Source organism: Uloborus diversus, chromosome 8 (genome assembly GCF_026930045.1).
Source record: "Uloborus diversus isolate 005 chromosome 8, Udiv.v.3.1, whole genome shotgun sequence".
NCBI lineage: Eukaryota > Metazoa > Arthropoda > Arachnida > Araneae > Uloboridae > Uloborus > Uloborus diversus.
Window position 1 is genome coordinate 144,689,282 of NC_072738.1, and position 18,988 is coordinate 144,708,269.

The 18,988-nt window shown below is 32.1% G+C and overlaps 1 protein-coding gene across 1 annotated transcript; it reads left to right on the forward strand.

Moving 5' to 3' along the window:
* Nucleotides 1–4,867: 4,867 nt before the first annotated feature.
* Nucleotides 4,868–18,451, forward strand: LOC129228281 (45 kDa calcium-binding protein-like). The gene is given in 7 exon segments (XM_054862952.1): nt 4,868–5,478; nt 9,402–9,478; nt 9,481–9,537; nt 11,175–11,282; nt 13,347–13,502; nt 15,772–15,935; nt 18,149–18,451. Coding segments are annotated over 7 exon segments (1,020 nt in total). The 5' UTR covers nt 4,868–5,197; the 3' UTR covers nt 18,326–18,451.
* Nucleotides 18,452–18,988: the final 537 nt, after the last annotated feature.

Here is an 18,988-nt window from a genome sequence, read left to right on the forward strand (position 1 = left end):
GGCGTTATTTGGTTCAAGTTCTTAATATTTTCGTGTGCATAAATATGGGTCCAGTGGTTTTCCTCCGAAAATTTTGCAAAATTGTAGCTCTAAAAGCGTAATTCATGACGGTCTTTTGTGTTGTTAGAGGGAAAGAAGGTTTGGAAGTGCTTTATCAGAAATTTTTCGAAATCGAAGTCTTAAAAACTTGATTATTGTTCATCTTTGATAGTCTCAAGTGAAGGGCTTCAGTATCTTTCTAAAACCGTAATTATAGACGATCTTCAAAAATATTATGTGAAGGGGAGTTGTAGCACTCACCTTCAGAAAAATTTCGGTCACTTGTTGGTGCTTTTTAGTGATTCGTTGGGAGAAGAAATGGGTTCTGGGGCCTTACAATGATTATATCTAGAAGGGAGTCGTTAACGAGAAACCGATCAGAAAACCAGTTTTTCGCCGTGCGTGACGTTACTTTCCGTGAGGCACCATTTCTCCCTACCATGAAGCTATCCTAAACGTCTTGCTGCCGACTTTAGCTGCCGAGAAGGACCATTCTCGTTTTCACCCGGTTGGCAGGTGGTGAGATGGCTTTCTCGGGAGGTGAGAAGTGCTTCCTCGTCAAGATGGAGGTGGCCAGAGAAGCGGTGTGACTGTTTACACTTGCGTAGTGACGGAAATTTTGCAATTGTGGGATTTAATGCTCGTAATTTTGCAAGAGGAGAAGTCTAGGAATTATTACAGCCAAGTTACTTTTAATAATAGTAATATTATTATAGGAACATAGTTTTCATTAAACACTGACGCATTGTTTAAATCGGTTAGTAATTTAAATTAAATATCTTCGGTTTCAAAATATTATGAACATATTTTCGTTATAGAGTGGTACGAACATATTTTTCTTAGGCTCATTCCCCGAATATGGATGTTTTTAAATAAACATTAATTATGATGAGGGCAAATAGATACACTTTTTAACAATTTCGATCGCGCGAAATGACTCATTTCTTGGTTTACATATTAGTGTTTCGGCCTTTAAATTACATGTTTTGATAGTTTTGACATGCATGTTGCTGGATTCAATTTTGCGACGTTAAGCAACGTTGCTCTACAGGTAGGCGTTTTCAAATAACTGAGAATATTTTTACAGTCCCCCCACCTTTATTTTTGTACACATAATTTTGCCTTAATAAATAGAAGGGTATGACATTTGGTCAGTAGACTTTGGTTAATAGAACCTCAAGATCCTTAGAAATTTTTCACCAACCAAATGTCTTTTAATTTTACATTTCATAAAATATCAATCTTTATTTTTCGAATCAAATTGCATTCAGTTTTTTTCCCGCAGTATGTTTACACATTGTTTTGTTGTAACCTCAGTACAAAATCAACGCGAAACACTTTCCATGTAATTAATTTAAAGAAATAAACTTTAAAACCCACAGCACTTTTCATGTTAAGTTATACACTATTCTAGCAAAATTGATTTGCTGGACCACTGTTTTTTCATTAGAAGTAATGAGAAAGGGCATTGTAGTCAATTCAAAACGATCGTTTTTGAATTCCCCAGCTTTATTATTTATCTATTATTCTTCAAATTTGCATTAAATATTTTTTTTTCTTTTAAATATATTTCACTCTGTCTATTTGAAAATCCCTGATTGAGTAGATGGGAGTAAAGGCTATAACAGTAGCCTGAATAGCTCCCAGCCAGTAGCTCCCACCACTCAGAAAAGAACTTAATTTAGAGCCTGTTTATAACATAAGATAGAATTAAAAGAAAATAAATGCATAATCATACAAAGAACACATAAACACAAGCAATGCAATAAAGTACGTCTAATTTTATAACAGAACCCAGGTATACTATATTACAAATATGCTACTATATCCTAAATTGACTGCAGTAGAATTGAGTATAAAAATTTTTAGCCTTTTCTTAAACAAATTTCGATTATTAATGGCTTTTAAAAAATTGGGTAAGGTGTCCACAATCTTGGTCCGTAAGAGTTAATGCCATTAAACAATAGATTTGTTTTTGCGTTAATAGGTATAATGTTTTCACGGTTTCTAGTGGGGTCATTATGGACCAAAAAATTCTGTCAAATGGTTCTTAAAAGCCCTTTGTTTTGCTTTTCAAAGATAATCTAGAGCGAGTCCATCGTTTATTTTTTTGAAAAATATAACAATTGCTTAGGGGTTTTTTCTTTTTTTAAAAAAATTATTAAACAGATTCCACCTAAATATGTGGCGCATGAAAGTTCATGCCAAAAGAGAATTTTTTGGTGTAAACGAAGATTAAAATCACTAGTTTCAAACTAAAGCAACCGTGCTTCGCAAATCTGCATTTCTAATTTTACGAAACATAACGGTAGGGTGAGTCATTATCAACGATTTAGGGGGGGGGGGAATAATCTTAAAACTAGACCATTGTCAAATTTTATTCGCTTACTTACCGTGAAAAGATTTTGAAAGCTGATGTATCATAAACAAAAGGCAAACAAAAAGGCACTTTGCATTTTAAAGTATTCTTTCGAAAGAATATTTTTAAAAGAAAAAAATAAGCCAAAAATAAAATTAATAAAATGCGTAAACACAAATGAAAAAAAAAAAGTTGGTTATGACATATCAAGAAATGTATTTGCCAATTTGTTTGACCATGAGATAACTCCTCGGATCCCGAAACGCCGTGGAATTAAAAGTTGCGGATCCCCGTTCCTGTGGTTGAAAAAACTCAATAAGTACGGGAAACCGCAAATGCCGTGGGAAACGGAGTTGCAAGCCTCTTTTGCCGTAGGAAAAAAGAACTCCAGTCCGACTGAAGAGATTCCTTTCCCGCGTCACGAGTAGTTCTCGGAACGCTGGAAACAGAGACAAAATACTCACTCGATACAATGGTGGTAAGAGCAAACGGGAGGAACCGACTATTTTCTCGGTTTTCGTGAGGGAGAAAACGTCGTCACCAGAATGGAACGTTACTTACGTTGTAGGGCCCCTGAACTCTCCTGCGAAAATGCGTTGATATTGATATTCCAAAACGCTAATTAGCCTAATTTCTGTGATGTTGGGGTCAGTGGCGTAGCTAGACCCGACTTTCGGGGGGGGTTACTTCTTTTATATATATATATATATATATATATACATATATATATATATATATATATATATAATATATATATAATATATATATATATATATATATATATATATATATATATATATATATATATATATATATATATATATATATATATAATATATATATAATATATATATATATATATATATATATATATATGTATATATATATATGTATAATCGCTTGGAATTTTTTCCTTTTCTTTTTTTTTTCTTTCTCTTCTCTCTTCTTTTTCTCTTTTTTTTTTTGAGACTAACTTTTCGGGGGGGGTTTTGTCCCCAAAACCCCCCCCTTAGCTACGCCCCTGGTTGGGGTGCGTACTGAGGAAAGGCTCAATTTCTTAGCCCCAAAAAGTTATCAAAATTGGAGTGTTAAAAACGCAGTTGTAGAGAGTCCTTGGGTCGGGGACGTTCCACTGGTATTTTTTTGAAACTAAAAGTTCCAAAAATCTACCTAAAATCAGCCAACTCTGATTACTTGGAAGCAATTGAAGCAGGGATTATTTCATTTTAATTTTACATAAGCAGTGTTGCAGTCGTTAAGTTCATTAGATGGTGAAAACATTATTCAAAGTGGAATAGAATAACTTGAATTATAAGTTTTGCAGCTTAATTTGGAGTATCATCAAGGGAGTGAACTACCCTCTTTCCTACGCCAGTGATGGGGGACCCTGGAGTGTGAAATGTTGAAGTAATAAGATAACATTCACTCGCTTTTCCTGATCAAATGATTCCATTGTCGGCATGGGCAGCATCTGCATTGATTTTTAATTTGAACCAGGTAGACCAGTCCGAGCCTGAAAGACTTTTGCGTTGAGCAATGAGCAAGAGTATGTTCGCATAGAGTAACCGATCGACAAAGGTTAACCAGTGAATAACCAGGTGGGTTTTTATTCAGAAGCTAAAGTTTCACATACATAGCTTACGTTCGACAAGTTGAATCGGTAGCGACCGGGAGAGCCGCTATACAGATCCGAATCAGCCGTTCCGATCGCTCATCGAACACAACCATAGAGGACTGCGCACAATGTAAAATGCGTTTTGCCTCCGGATATAGACACAGACAGAGCCTGATTACCGCACAGGCCTACTGGGCCTGGGGCCCCCTCTTCCTAGGGGCCCCAAATTACTTAAAGAATTATGCATAGCATTACAACTCTACAAAAAAAATACACACATTTTAAACTAATAGCCTTCAGGGGGCCTCCAAATTATTGTGGGCCTTGGGCCTCACTTTTAGTTAGTCGGGCCCTGGACACAGAAAAGATTTACAACACATGAGAAAGAAACAACACCCAGGGCGAATCGAACCCAGAACCTCCAACTTTTAGACGAAGCTTCTACCACAGAGCCATGGAGGCCCCACCAGGTGCATCCTAATAGAATCATTTGTCTATGCGAACATACCCCGTGAGTCCCTACATGAAAATGTACTGTAAACGTAATTCTGTTCATATAAAATGATGTCACACTTTTTTCCAACGTTTTTGACCCATCCTCCGCCCTTTTGTTGCATGTCACGTTATTTTTTCCAAACATATTCGCATAAAATAGTCCCTCATCCTCCCCAAGCCCTTTTCCTTTATCCTCCCCTCAAAAACTTGTTCTCAAAACGAACTTGCGTCAGGGGGCAGTCCCTTTTACTTGGTCGTAGCCTACGAGGATGCAACTTGGTTGAAAGATTTCAATTTTAATCACCAGGTAGCGTTCATACGAAAGTCAACCTTTAAAAACTGAACTTTAATGCTTTTTATTTTTGGCTACAAAACAGAATTTGTCTTTGTTTTTGTTTACGTTTTGAGCTGCATGTTTAATGTAACATTATTTTTTAATGTTGCTTGTCAAATAAAATCTTTGAAAATATTGAGGCAACTTTGCATTTCTTTTTCCGGATTTTCGTCGCAATCAGGAAGGAGGGGGGACGGCAAATCAAGTTTTTCTTGCTTTTAGTTTCATTTTCTCGCATGATGAAGTCGAAAAATAGCAGTAATAAACCAGTTAGATGTTGTAAATGTCAGACTATTGATCAGAAAGTGCACTTCCTGCATGTCAATTAAGACCAGTCCACGCCTTTTTGTGTATTATGTATCAAGTTTTGCATTGTATTTTTATGTTTATTTTACCCTCAATTTGGTCCATTCCTATTAATTCGTCTTTACTGAAACAAAATTTAAGCGACACTATGAACAAACTTCATATTACTACAAAACTAACGTACGATGAAATAAAACCACCGGATCACTTGGAAGGTGTAAAAATGGAAAGAGATGGACATTTAAACAAAGAATTTAGAAAAGAAGTTTTGCTAGGCTTTAACAAAACAAATTCTCAAGATGAAGAATTACTTTCTTCCATCCATAAAAAGTAAGTCTTCCGTTTTATTTTTAGTTGATGAATTATGAATATTTGGTTGACTAAAAAGAGTTGTCTTTTTTCCCCTTCAATTTATGATCGTTTTTTCTAATATTTTTTTTTAAAGTTTTGCGAACATGAACATCAGTTTTGTTTTAAAGTAATGTATTTTCTGCGTATTGTAACGTGGTAAATATGTATTTCAGAGCCAAGGTAAAATGTTAGGATTCATATTATGCAAGAATATTTTTTGCATTTATTTTCTAGACTTCATGCAAAATAAGATAGTAATACTTGCAACTGCTAGTACGAAGTCGTGGCTTCAGAAAAGCACTTGTTTAAGGGATGAAATTATAGTTTTAAAAAAAGAAGAAAAAAAAGCAATTTTATTTGCAGCTTTTTTTTTTATCATTATAAAGTATGAAAGTTAACTAGTAAAGTATAAAAAACTGTGCAGGAGATTTCAAATTCTGAAGCTTATCAAGTGTTGTCTGAAATAATGCTGCTTTATCCAGTTCCTCTACATAGTTTTTTTTTAAAAAGTTATGTAATCTTTGAACGAAATATTTTTCAATAATTCTCATGAATCTATATGATGTGTTAATATTGTACATCACTTCACTAGAAGTTTTTTTTTTTTTTTTTTCTGCTTAAAAGTTGAGCAACAGAGTGTAAACTTGTGAATTAACTCAAAAATTATCGTGTACCATGTAGAAGTACAGCTGAAAGTGAAATGAAGACTTTCTATCTAGAATAATCATTCTAAATTTAGTTATAAATTTTACTAAATACAATACTAAGTACAATAATTTAAATAACTGAAAAAAGTATTAATTTAATGGAAATCTGTTTATGAGGCAGCCAGCTTTTAGATAATATATTTCGTCATTCAGATTATGATTTAAAAAAATCTTGTTTGGGCAGTTCAATTTACTTTGGGTCAGTATTAAGCTTATTCATAGGAAATAAGAGATTTTGCACCTAAATGAAAGAAATCAGCGATGTAGTCGGGGGATGTATAGTTTCACCTCCCAACTTTGTGATTTCAATAACTTATCTGTAAGTGCGCCATTGTACAGAGGCAGCTGGTACAGAGGAGCAAGGAGAACAACTGCCCCCTCTCACTCAAAAGCAAAGGAGCATTGTCCCTAGTTCTTTTAGCTCAAAATTAACAAAGGACCAAAAAATGATAAAATTGATGAATTCAAGTGTTTAAAGAAAGAATAAGTAACTTAACGATTGCATGTTTTATATTTTTCTCACGTTATCATTTCTTAAAAATTGAAATAGAGCTTTGAATAAGAAAGAGAGACTCGAATGTTACACCATATGTTCTGAATTTTTTAGATGACGAACTTTAATCATCAATGACATTGCAGTTAAATTGCCCAAGTGTAAAAAATCAAGTCTGCTTTAAATGCACCACCAGTATACAGTGGTGAATCCAGGGGGGCCGCTATGAGGCTGCAGCCGCCCCCAGACCAGAACTAAATTATTTCAGCCTCTATATATCTTAATGTAAAAAAAAAAAATACTATTTCCTACATCCATTCTATCTTTATCAATTAATTTGTTTTCACTCTTCTTAAGGTTGATACACAAATTTGCAAAAGTAACAGGGATGTTAGTTTTCCGAAATTTCCCTTCGAATTTCGGAAAATCTGCCCTACCTGTTCCAAATATTTATACGCTTATTCTCTGAAAGAAGGAAAGGAGAAAAAAAAACAGTGTAGATATCATAGCTACTTGTTTTTCTTTCTTTCTCTCTCTTTAATTGTCGTGTTTAGTATCAATTCTTAACATTTTGTCTTCTTTCTCGCTGTTTTTCACTATTTGTATTTAAGATTTTCTTTCTTCTTTTTCATTTATATCACCAGCATAATTGTTTTGTACATTTAACAAGAATTCTAATTTTTGCCTATAGAATTGCATAACAAATATGTCTAAAAGAATGAAAAAACTTTAAATATACATTTAAATTTTAGAATTTTAGCTCTGAATACCAAATTTTAGATAATTTCAAGTGTAACTCAGAAAGTTTCATTAGTCTTTAACACCCCTAGATTGCAGATAATGATACAGAACGCTTTCGTTTACATCTATGAACTTTGGTAATGACAAGGAGACCACAGCCAGAATTTTAATGTCCACAGCTGCCCCCTGAACAAAATTCTGGATTCGCCACTGCCAGTATATTAATGACCAGTGACAACGGATGTGTAAGTTAGAAGTAGACTGAAAAACTTTTTTTTTCTTGACTAGAACAATATCTCCATAAGTTTGTTTCTATAAAGTATTGTCTACCTTTTCTTCTAGTAGGGCTAATGGATCAATGAAAGCTTGCATATAAAAGAGATCCATAGCAGTGTGCAGTTTTTGGAAGAGGGGAAGTTTTTAATTTGGTAAAGGAAATCTTCAGCTTTTACCGAATGATAAAATATGAGAATGCAAACTTATGTTAGAAAAGATATTAAACATCATTATATTTTTAAAAATTGCAATTTTGCAGTGATGTCTTCAAATTTGAAGAATGATCAGACAAAGTTTGTCTTTGTTAAATAAGACAGTTTTTGCTAGGTCATCGTTCTCTCCAATGTTTCTGTAACTTTTTTTTTTTTGGGGGGGGGGGGGGACCTGCTGGGCAGTAGCAGGTGTAAAAGTTATAAAAGTTCACAAGACTGATTTTCTTTTTTTGAAAAAGGGTAGTTTCCCAAATTTAATTTTCATGTAAATTAATGTGATTGAGTACAGAACTCCTTTAAATCAAACAATTTTTCTACGAAAAGTTCCAAAATAGATATTTAAAGTGGAGGTTTATTGTGTATGTTCTTATGTATCAGATTTGTGCAAAATTTGGCAGAGGTCCTTTCACACTCAGGAATTTAGTCTTGCCCCTCTATGACGAGCAACTCCCGCCCCTTTCTCCCCAATAGAGAGTTTTTCTTTGTAGAAATCTACAGCTTTAGTCAGATATTTGCCAAATTTGGCTAAGAGGTTGATGCTCTGGAATTGCCACAGGGTTTTTTCGCCCCAGCAATGACTGAATTTTTGGAATTTTAAAGACATCCAAAGAGGTCTAAATATTCATTTTGAGTCACCAAATTGCTCTTTTCTTCACATTAAGATTGAAATTTTTTTCCTCACAACTTTTATTTTTGAGATAGACTGTGCAACACTGCTAGTTATAAATAAGCACGCTAAAGATGATTGCTTAAGAAATAAAATTATATCTTATTGTCTCACTTTAATTAAGAATTATTCATTTTTTATAGTCGGGTAATGAAGAGTAGTTCTTTATAATAATCATACAAATTTTATAATAAAAGCTGAAAAGCTCATTTGTCTGTATTTAACTCATTCACAGATTATTTATTACTTTTTAACTTTTTTCGTTTTCTGTCTCAGTCTGTTTAAAAATTTTTTTCAATTGACAGAAATCTGTGAAAATTTTATCCCTGACCAGTAAATATTTAAAACATTTCACTGGCCCACTATTTTTTATCTGGATGGCGTAAGCAAGCTGTTTGGCTAATTATGCTTGCAGTTCTGCCTTGGTTAGATTAGGAGCAGTGTTCTCCCACAGCTGATGGTGCTGTACTCAAATTCCTTCGGTTAAATCCCAAAAGTGATTGAACTTCATGTAGGTTGTCTTTTGAGCAGAAGGAATATTAGTGCAGCATTTTTGCATAATGCTTTTTTCATCAATTAACTTTCACTACATAGAGCATATTTTCTTTGCCCATAATTCAGTGAAGTAGCATCAAAATCGACTTTTTCCCCTGGTGTTAATTTTTCTAACATGGCAAAACCTACAATGCATTGTATATATCTCAATTTATTCTATAGTTATTTTATGTGTGTAACATTTTGATTTTAAATAATATAATGTTGCTTACTTAGTGTTTACCATTGGTTTAACTTTATTTTTCTTTTAGAGCAGACCTTGATAATGATGGTTTTTTGAATTTGGAAGAATTAGAAGTTTGGATGATCAATAAAGTGAAGGAACATTTTAAAAAGCTGTTCGTGATAACTTTTTAATATTTACTACATTAGATAAAGATCACAATGGTAAGTTTTATGGCAAATGTTTATTATTTTAAGATTTTGTGATTTTTATTTGTAATTTGATTGAATCAGTATACCAGTATTGTTATTGGTAATGCATGTGTGTGTAAACATATGTATGTACATTTTAATTTATAAATAGTTAGATCAAATAAGAGCAATAAACTGTATAGGACACTGGACTCGTGTAGTGTACTTTTCGTTTAAAACATGGTTCTGGGACACCAAAACTATGGAAAAAATTAAATAAAATAGAACCAAGAAATCACTCACTATCAGCAAACTACAAGAGATGTGAAGGCAATGCATTGATTTAATGATTTAGTATACAAAAGAATATTTTTCCTTTTTTTGCACATTTAAGATTCTTTCGACACTTTCGGTGCAAGGAAAAAGCTCAAGGAGAAATCAAAATTTCAGAAATATCTATAGTACATTGTCATTAGGGTAAGTGATGGAACTCAAGGACTGTTCCAATAGATTTCACTTTAATAGATCAAAATCAATTCCTTCTCCCCCCTGCAAGTTCTTCAAATTGAAGTTTAAAAATTTCAATTGTAGACAATCTTTGAAGATTTTAGAGGAAAGAAGGTTCTGGTGCTCTGCCCTGGAACATAGTTCAAAGTTTTGGTCCTAAAAACTTAATCTGTCGCTTAGAGCCAGTAATTTTCGAAGATTAAAGCTCCAAAACCGCAATTTTAAGCAATTTTTGATGTTCTTAAGTATTTAGGGGTTTCACCTGGAAATTTTGGTAAATCAAAGATCTGGAAATGAAATTTCAGATGTTCCATTAGTTTCATGTTAGTGAGAAATTGATAATAAAATTATCTGGAATAGTTTTGTTTATTCTCTTTGTGTTGTGTATGATTTTCGACACCCTATTAACTACAAATATCTAAACACCCTAATGGCAGGGGTTCAATAAGCTGTCAAGGGAGGCTTAGCCGTCAAGGCCCGACTAACTAAAAGTGAGGCCCAAGGCTCACAATAATTTGGAGGCCCCCTGAAGGCTATTATTTTAAAAATGTGTGTATTTTTTGTACAGTTGTAATGCTAATTCTTGAAGTAATTTGGGACCCCTTAGGAAGAGGGGGGCCCAGGCCTAGTAGGCCTGTACGGTAATCAGGCCCTGTTAGCCCCCTTAACCCCCCCCCTAATTCTGCCCATGCCCCTAACACTGCTAGAAGTGTCTACAATCATGTCATTAAAACTTAAATTTTGCAAAATATCTGTGTAAAAGCCTCTAAATTCATCCTACGAACGTCACCACAGGTCGTCTGAAATACATATATATATATATATATATATATATATATATATATATATATATATATATATATATATATATATATATATAGCCCACCTTTTAAAATTTCATTTCCAAAAAATTTTCCAGAGAGAGATTCGAACCCCATTCCTTTCCTTAATGTCGTCAAAAAAGGACTACTTGTGCTTTAGAACTTCAATTTGAAAAAATTGCTGATGCAGGAACCCTCAAGGGAGAGACGATTGCCCCTGCCTTGTATCCGCCCATGAAGTGCAATGATAATTATTTTTTTATGCAGTAAGCAATTTACTTGATTGTGCTAAAATAAGATTTTTCTCATAATTAAATTTAATCATTAAGATTTTTCTCCTAGGTCGTGTTAGTTGGGAAGAATATCATGTTAACTTCATGATAGAACAAGGTTTTAACAAGTCGTATGCTGCAGCTCATCCTGAAAGTCATCGGAATTTAAAACGCAAAGGTATACTTTTGCAATTTTTAAACACAAATTATTAATTTTTTTCATGGTTAGAGGTACTATGTGTTAAGAGAAACAAAAATTATGATAGATCATGGTTTTGAAAACCATGTTCGGTACAGAAATTACGAAAAACTATATAAAAAGTTACAATAATACAGCAGGAAAGGAGGAGCAAGTCAGCCCTTGCCCTGAGCGGTAATTTCAGGGAGTTGCTAATTCACTGTATTTCTAAGTTTTTTTTTTAAATTGAAACTTGGTTTAAATACTTAAGAAGACGGGTAAGGGGAGTAGTTTCAAAATTTATCTTGGCTTGGAAAAGTTTTAACATCTGGCACTTTGCTGTTGGTGGCACTGTTCGATGTATGTGACAATCTTGAAACATCACAAAACAGTTTTTTGGGCTTACCATAAATGTTCTTAAAATGCTTTTATATTGCTGTTTTGTTTTTATTGATGAAGAATTTTAAGCTAAGTTTTATCAGGGTTCGCTGATATATATCACAGCATATATCTGATATTTATTTTGAAAATATCATGATATTTTCGATATTTATGTTTTCAACTATGGTATTTTCAAAATAAAAAGTATATTAATCATAGTAATATTGTTCATTTATGCATATTATTCATTTCTGAATCATATAAATGCAAAAGTAGCTAACAGAAGAAAAATGAGTACAACAGCTAATGCTAAATTAACTCCATTAAAATTGATAGAAATGTAAAATGAAATATTAGATGTAAATTATGGAAGAAACATCAATTTTAAGTCTACATATTGTACTTATAATATAACAAATAAAGAGTGATTTGAGGATGCATTTACTATTTTGAAGATTTTAATTTGTGCTAATTGAAAATATTGGATGTACAGTGAAACCTCAATAAGTAGTCGACCGGTTAAGTGGTCACTCCGTTTAAGTGGTCATTTTTCTTTGGTCCTGACAAGATCTCATTCACAGTAATGTTAAATGACCCTCCTTTACTGGTCACCAAATTTAATTTTATCCGTTTAACTAGTCACTCAAAAGATGTTTTCTAAAATTCCTTTTCCTTATCGGATCTTAGAAAATAGTGTCAGACTTAGTTGAAAGGCTGTTTGATATTTATTTTCCTTGAAATCTCGATCCTCGGTTCTGGTCATTCAAAGCATAATTCTTGCTGTGACTCTGCCAAGTGCCGAGAATATGAATCTAACTCCTTCCAGCAAGACAGACAAAATCTAATACCTGGAGAAAGTTAGTCAGTATTTAACATCCGTTCACAGGGAACTACAAACACAGAATTTAAAGCTTGGTGTATGTTGGAAGAGATCATTCTTTTCCGTAAGCAACAACTTCATGAGTCAACATTGAAGGATTGTATTAATGTAGTAAAATAAGTTGTTGTTATTTAGTAATGTAATAAGTAAGAGAAAATGAGCTAAAGTAACCATTATAAGTATTTTCTCCCCTTTTTAATATTTCCACTAATTTGTAGACATTGATTACATAAGCTATTGTTTTTCTCACAGAATGCTACTGCTATTCATGAATATTTGTAAGGCCTTTTTTTTCTTCCTTAATTTCCACTCCACATAAGTAGTCACTCTGCATAAGTGGTCAAAAATTTTTGGTCCCTTGAGTGACGACTTAACGAGGTTTTACTGAATATCAAAATATCTGATATATATCAAAATATCGGATATTTTCAAAAATATCATATTTTAAAAAATATCATATTTTAAAAAATATCATATTTTAAAAAATATCATGATATTTTCAAACCCTGGTTTTTATGCACCCTCTTCCATGAAAACTAAAACTGCTTTAATAATACTATAACTGAAAATTATTGGCTTCTTATTTTTAATTATTTCAGCAAAAAATCAATTTTTGTTGACAAAGAAGTGTGTGTGTTTATGATATTTGTCAACATCAAAAAGTTATATCATCAGCAACTCATTATACATGTAAAATTTCTATTTCTGTCCTAAGAACATAATGAATATTAAATTTTTAGTTGTTTTAGATGTTTTAACCTTCCTATGTATTAGATTTTTTTACATATGATTTTATTGTTTAGTTAAGGAAAAAATTCTTCTTGACAAAGCTGCATGGTCTGAAGCAGCCAATTCCGATCCAGAAGCTCTAAACATTGATGAGTTCTTAACATTCCGTCATCCTGAACATAGCCATGTTTCTCTGCTCAATATGGTGAATGATATTATCAATAGTTTAGGTAAGTAATACTCTTTAATATATTTTTCCCCCAATGTTTAAGATTCAATTTGTTTTGCAGCATACAATGGTACATAATGTTAAAACACTTTTGCTCATTTTGTTTTTGATCTTTCAAATATGTTATCATGTATCGAATTATTTTGCTTCAAATTAATAATGTTCAATTTTGTGACTATGTATGTTGTGAGTATGTTTGTTTCTCTATCTTGGAAATTAATGTATGAACTTTCTCGTTAATATACAATTACTGAATTACACAACTAGTTTAAATAAGGTAGTGTCTTTATGAAATCAATGTTACTAGTTTTTTATGTCTGCTATAAAGTATGTAAAGTTACAGTAGAAGACCGTTATAACGCACACCTTGGACCAGAGCTTATGCGTTATACAGGTTTTTGCGTTATATAGATCATTTCACAAATTTTGAAACTAATATTCAGAATATATCTATATATCAGCACTTCAGAATGAGCTTTTATCTGCAATAAGAAATAAAGCACCAATATTACTATTAGTTGTTCACAAATAAATGTTTCACAATAAAAAAAAGTGAATTATCCTGCACTTCTGCTAGCTTCATGGTTTGCATAACAGCTGCATTTTCAAGAGCCATCTGGTGTTTTCTGTTTACTGTGAACACTAATTTTCACTTTAAAACTTTGAATTAAGATGGAAAGATGAAAAACTGTTTCAAAATTTAATTTGCCTAACAATTTTTATGTTTGCAAGATAAAACAGAAGAAGTTTTTAAACATTAAAACCTATTGTTTACTTCTGAAAAGTTGTGCGGTTTATAGAGAATTGCGTTATATAGGTCGGCGTTATAACGGTCTTCTACTGTATTAACAAAAATTTATTTTGAAATTATTTCACATTTTAATTTTAATGTTGCATTTAATAAAGTATTGATATAGCTGTTGACCTTTATAAGATCGACATTTAACTCCTTTTTTATGATGAAAATATTCATTCATGATACAACTTTTCATTTCACACTTTTGTACAACAATTTCTATAGTTAGGGATGCCCACCTGGGGGGGGGGGGGGGGGTCGTGGCACAAACTGTGCCATTGGTTTTTTATTGGGGAGGGATGTTTTTCTCATTTTTTGGGGGGTCTTCATGATATTTAGGGGGTTACACCCTTACCCTCAGGGGGGGGGGGCACCTCTGCTATAGTGATGTGAATAAATAGTTAATCTATTTCAGAAACAAAGCTTAACATTAAAGTGTGTAACATTTCAACTAAAAAGAAATTTTTCAATGCAAATTTTGTCGGGAAAAAAACAAAATTCACGTCCACTTTGTAACAACATTGGTTTTTCAAAGTCGGAGAGAGGAGCGATTGACCCCCCTAAATGATAGGCCTGTTTGAATAACTGATTAAGGCTAAACTGTTTTAAAAGCTTTTGCAATGTAAATTAACCATTTCTGCTAGCATGAGAAAAATATTAGCAGACATTTAAAATTAATTATAGCTTTTAATAGTCTATTTTCCAGAGATATGGTACTAAATAATTGAAATACACAATATGAACTTATTAAGAAATTTCCTGAATCTAAAACTATTTTTACTTTTCCAGTAAAATACTAAGCAAATAAATTCTAGATTAGTTTAAATGAGGGTAATTATAATAAAATATTCTGTATTATATAATTTTTTCAAATATGTAAAATTACTTATAACTGAGTATTACCCATTTATGTCTTAATAAATTGAAAGCAACGAGAAGGCATGAATTTAGTGCTGTTCTGACGGAGGTCACTCATATACATGATACCAATGTGAGTGTTGCTCTGGTGTTACTTGTATCATTTTTAGCCCCACTTTTCTTTTCTACATAATGTATCATATTATTTAAGGCTTTGGCAGTTGTAAACCTAACTGGCATTTTTGAGTAATTTTATTCTGGTACTTCAACATTTAATTGTTTTAATATATGTCAAAAATAAATTTTCATTTTTGAACTTGCCTGATCCTTCAAAAATGTATTGGAAATGGTCAACAAGAAAATCCAAGTAATTATGACACCTGATTAACCAATCTACTGTTTAACTTGTGTAAAATACCAAAGAAGTTTCACTACGCTTTGTTTCATAGTTTAAAAAACAAATTGCATATATAGCATTCAGTTTTTAAAATGACTATAAAAATTTCTGTTATACTTACATTTCATGGAATAGAGAGAGAGAGGAGTTAAAAAATGTTGTAGATTTTTTTTAATCCTTATTATAACTAACATGTAACATGAGTAATCATTCTTTCAGACAATGATGGCGACGAAATGTTATCAGAACATGAATTTGTAGAAATGCCTGAAAATGACGACACAAACATATCCGCAGCAGAATTAAAACTTCAAAGGCTAAAAGAATTCCGAGAATCAATTGATATCAACCGTGATGGTAAAGTTTCAAGAGAAGAATTATTAGTAAGTTTTTTTTTTTTCACTTTGAAAACATTCTTTAAAAATATTTTTATTGATTTAAATACTGTCATCTAATGTCTTTCCAACCCAGAGTATGGCAGTCTAACGCTTCTGCCTTCCCATTCTCCAAAAGATTCAGAAGGGACCTGTCACTTGTGAATAAATAGAATAAAAATATTAAGAAAAGGATCAAAGTATTTATATTTTTGAGCAGAATTTGGGTCCTGTAGAATTTAAACAGGGATTCTGCAGTGATCATAAAACACTACAGTTATAGCAGAATTTCTCTTTATAAAACAATCAAATAAAATCCTAATTTTAGTTAAAGCCTTGATATCCTATTTATTCTGCTCCTCGATACAGAGAAATCGGCAAGCTCGAAGGATTCTCCTAAGCATAAAAAGTTGAATACCTGGTGTACAGCAGGGATTCTCAAGTTGGATGGGCACCGGTCCTAGGGAAAATTTTACTAGTCCTGGTAGATCTTCCCGTATCCCATTCGAAATTTTTTCTTTGCTCAAAAGTAATAATGTTTCATTAACTTTATTTTTACTATACCTTTTCATAATTTTCCGCAATTTTTTTCCCTAAAAGGCTTATTCACTTATGTATTATCACAGTAATCGATGATCTGTATATTTAAATATTCTTGTAATTCAATCACAATGAAATTTTACAATTAACTTGTAACAGTTCTGTAATACCTAGTATCATAGCGGCGACTCGGGGGGGAGGGGTATTTACTTATTTTGTTCTCCAATTTTGAAACCAAAACTAAAAACTATAAAAAAAAAGCAGAAATATCCAAATTTTCAAAACATAATTATTTGTTTTACTTTGTATATCTGTTTATGAAACATTATTTAGCACAAGCAGTAACTTTTTGTTTAGATATTAGTAAATCAACTGTTTCACTTAAAACAAGCCATACTTGTTTCATGAAATTATTATCAAGCGTTTGTGACAACTCAAAATACTTTGGGGTAAATAATGTAAGTCTAAGTGTTTCTTCAGTGAAAGTCATTGTGTACAAAATTCATCAATATCTTAAGAAATGTGAGATTTAAGTTGTTAGATATACATCAAGTACACTTATCTGCTCTCGTTGCCAGCCCTAGCAAAATTTAGTTTTTTTTTTTTCCCTCAATTTTGTGCTGCCACTCATTGCTTTTAGTTTTTTTTTTTTTTTTGCACCCCCATTCCTTCCTCCATTTTCAGTCCCAATCGCCGCTTCTGCATATTTTAGTTGATTTATTTTGAAAAAAAAAAAAAGATAACGAAAATTCTCACTGGTCTGTGAAATTCATTCGCAATTTTAATAGTCTAAGGGTTAAGAAATGCTGTTTAAAAACATTTTATGTTGAGTTTCTTAAAGTTAACAAGTAAATATTTTGCAGATTTTGATAACTAAGGAAGCAAAGCAGTATCAAATGTAATTATTGCTCGCCATGATCGCATCGATCTATGAAAAAGTCACATCCCACCTTTCTCTATTACAATTTTACTAAGTTAGAAATACAAATTTCGCTATTTTTTGTTTGATATTAGAACACAAAAAGCTAATGTCTCTAAGGGGCCATTCATTAATTACGTAAAAAAAGATTTTGGCAATTTTTGGCCCCCCTTCCCTTCATGTAAGGGTATGTAAGATTTTTCAAATCCCTCCTCCCCATTCTTACGTAAGATTCCATTTTGTTTTTCAAAATAATAAAATAACGAATCTTACATCACTAGAATCATTACTAAATTCACTAAACCTTTTTAGGTAAAGAAATATTTTTTTGTATCTGATGCCATAAAAATAAAACATTCCGTACATAATGCGATTCTTTTATTATATTTACACTATTCATTCTTTGTAAAACAAATAAAAAACAGCTCATCCTAATATGTTTTTTACCTTCCAGGGGCAAAGGAACTATGAGCCCTGCCAAACCACTTGACCGCGTGATTTCTGATATAAGATATAGACTTGGAAAATATACCCCCTCCCTCTCAAAGTAAGGGTATGTAGAGATTTTCCCCATACCCCTTTGGACCATTACGTAATTAGTGAATGGCCTCTAATTAATACTAGTAAAGCTCAAATTTTGAATAAGGTTTTTCAATGGTTGGAGCAAGTGGTTATTAGACTTTAAATAAAGCTCAGTATGCAGATATATTCACAAGTGGGATGCATTCAACAACTTTTATTTATTCATATTTTTATTCAATAGATGTATAATGACCCAGAAAATCCAGTGCATTCTAGATTAGAAGCAAGGAAGCTCATCAAATTAGCCGACATAAATAAAGATGAACTGTTATCTTTGGAAGAAATTCTAGCTAAGAAAGATTCGTTCCTCGGAAGCAAAATGGTAGATACAGCTCGTAGCTTTCATGATGAATTTTAATCTGTGATATTTGTTATCCTTTGTTGTTATATATGTATTCTTGTTAAACCAATCGTTTTGTTTTGCATTTATTTTAGAATAAACTATTTTCTCTATATTTAAAACTTGTTTAATAAAAACTATTTTAGTGCAGTGATTGTTTTTAATATGTTAATGGCAATCTTAGTCTACCCTTTAATACAATAGTTATTAACAGTGAATAAAATGTTTTATTTACATACAGTAACTCATCGACAAACATTACTTTGTTCCGTGATAGATTCCAAGACTCCAGCAATTTCAGTAGTTGATTATGCATTTTACTGTCAGCTGTTCTGGAGGAAGTGTTCTTTTTTTCATTAATGATATACAATGATTAAACTATTACTTTTTGAATAATACTTGATGATAAATTAGAAAACAATGTTTGGAGCATTATGACTAAACATAGAAAAAATACAATTTATTAACTGCTTATACACAATAAAATGTAAAATAAATTTGGAACTTAAGGAACATATATGATCGTAACAGTCTTTAAGTGGTTGAATCATCCTTATTTGGATCATGACAGAAATTTGGACCAAAGAAAAAAAAAGCAATTTTTAAGTAAACACTAGACAACTTAAGCAAAAGCAATCAGAATAAGATTAGAAATTTTATTTATACCTAACTTGCTGTTTT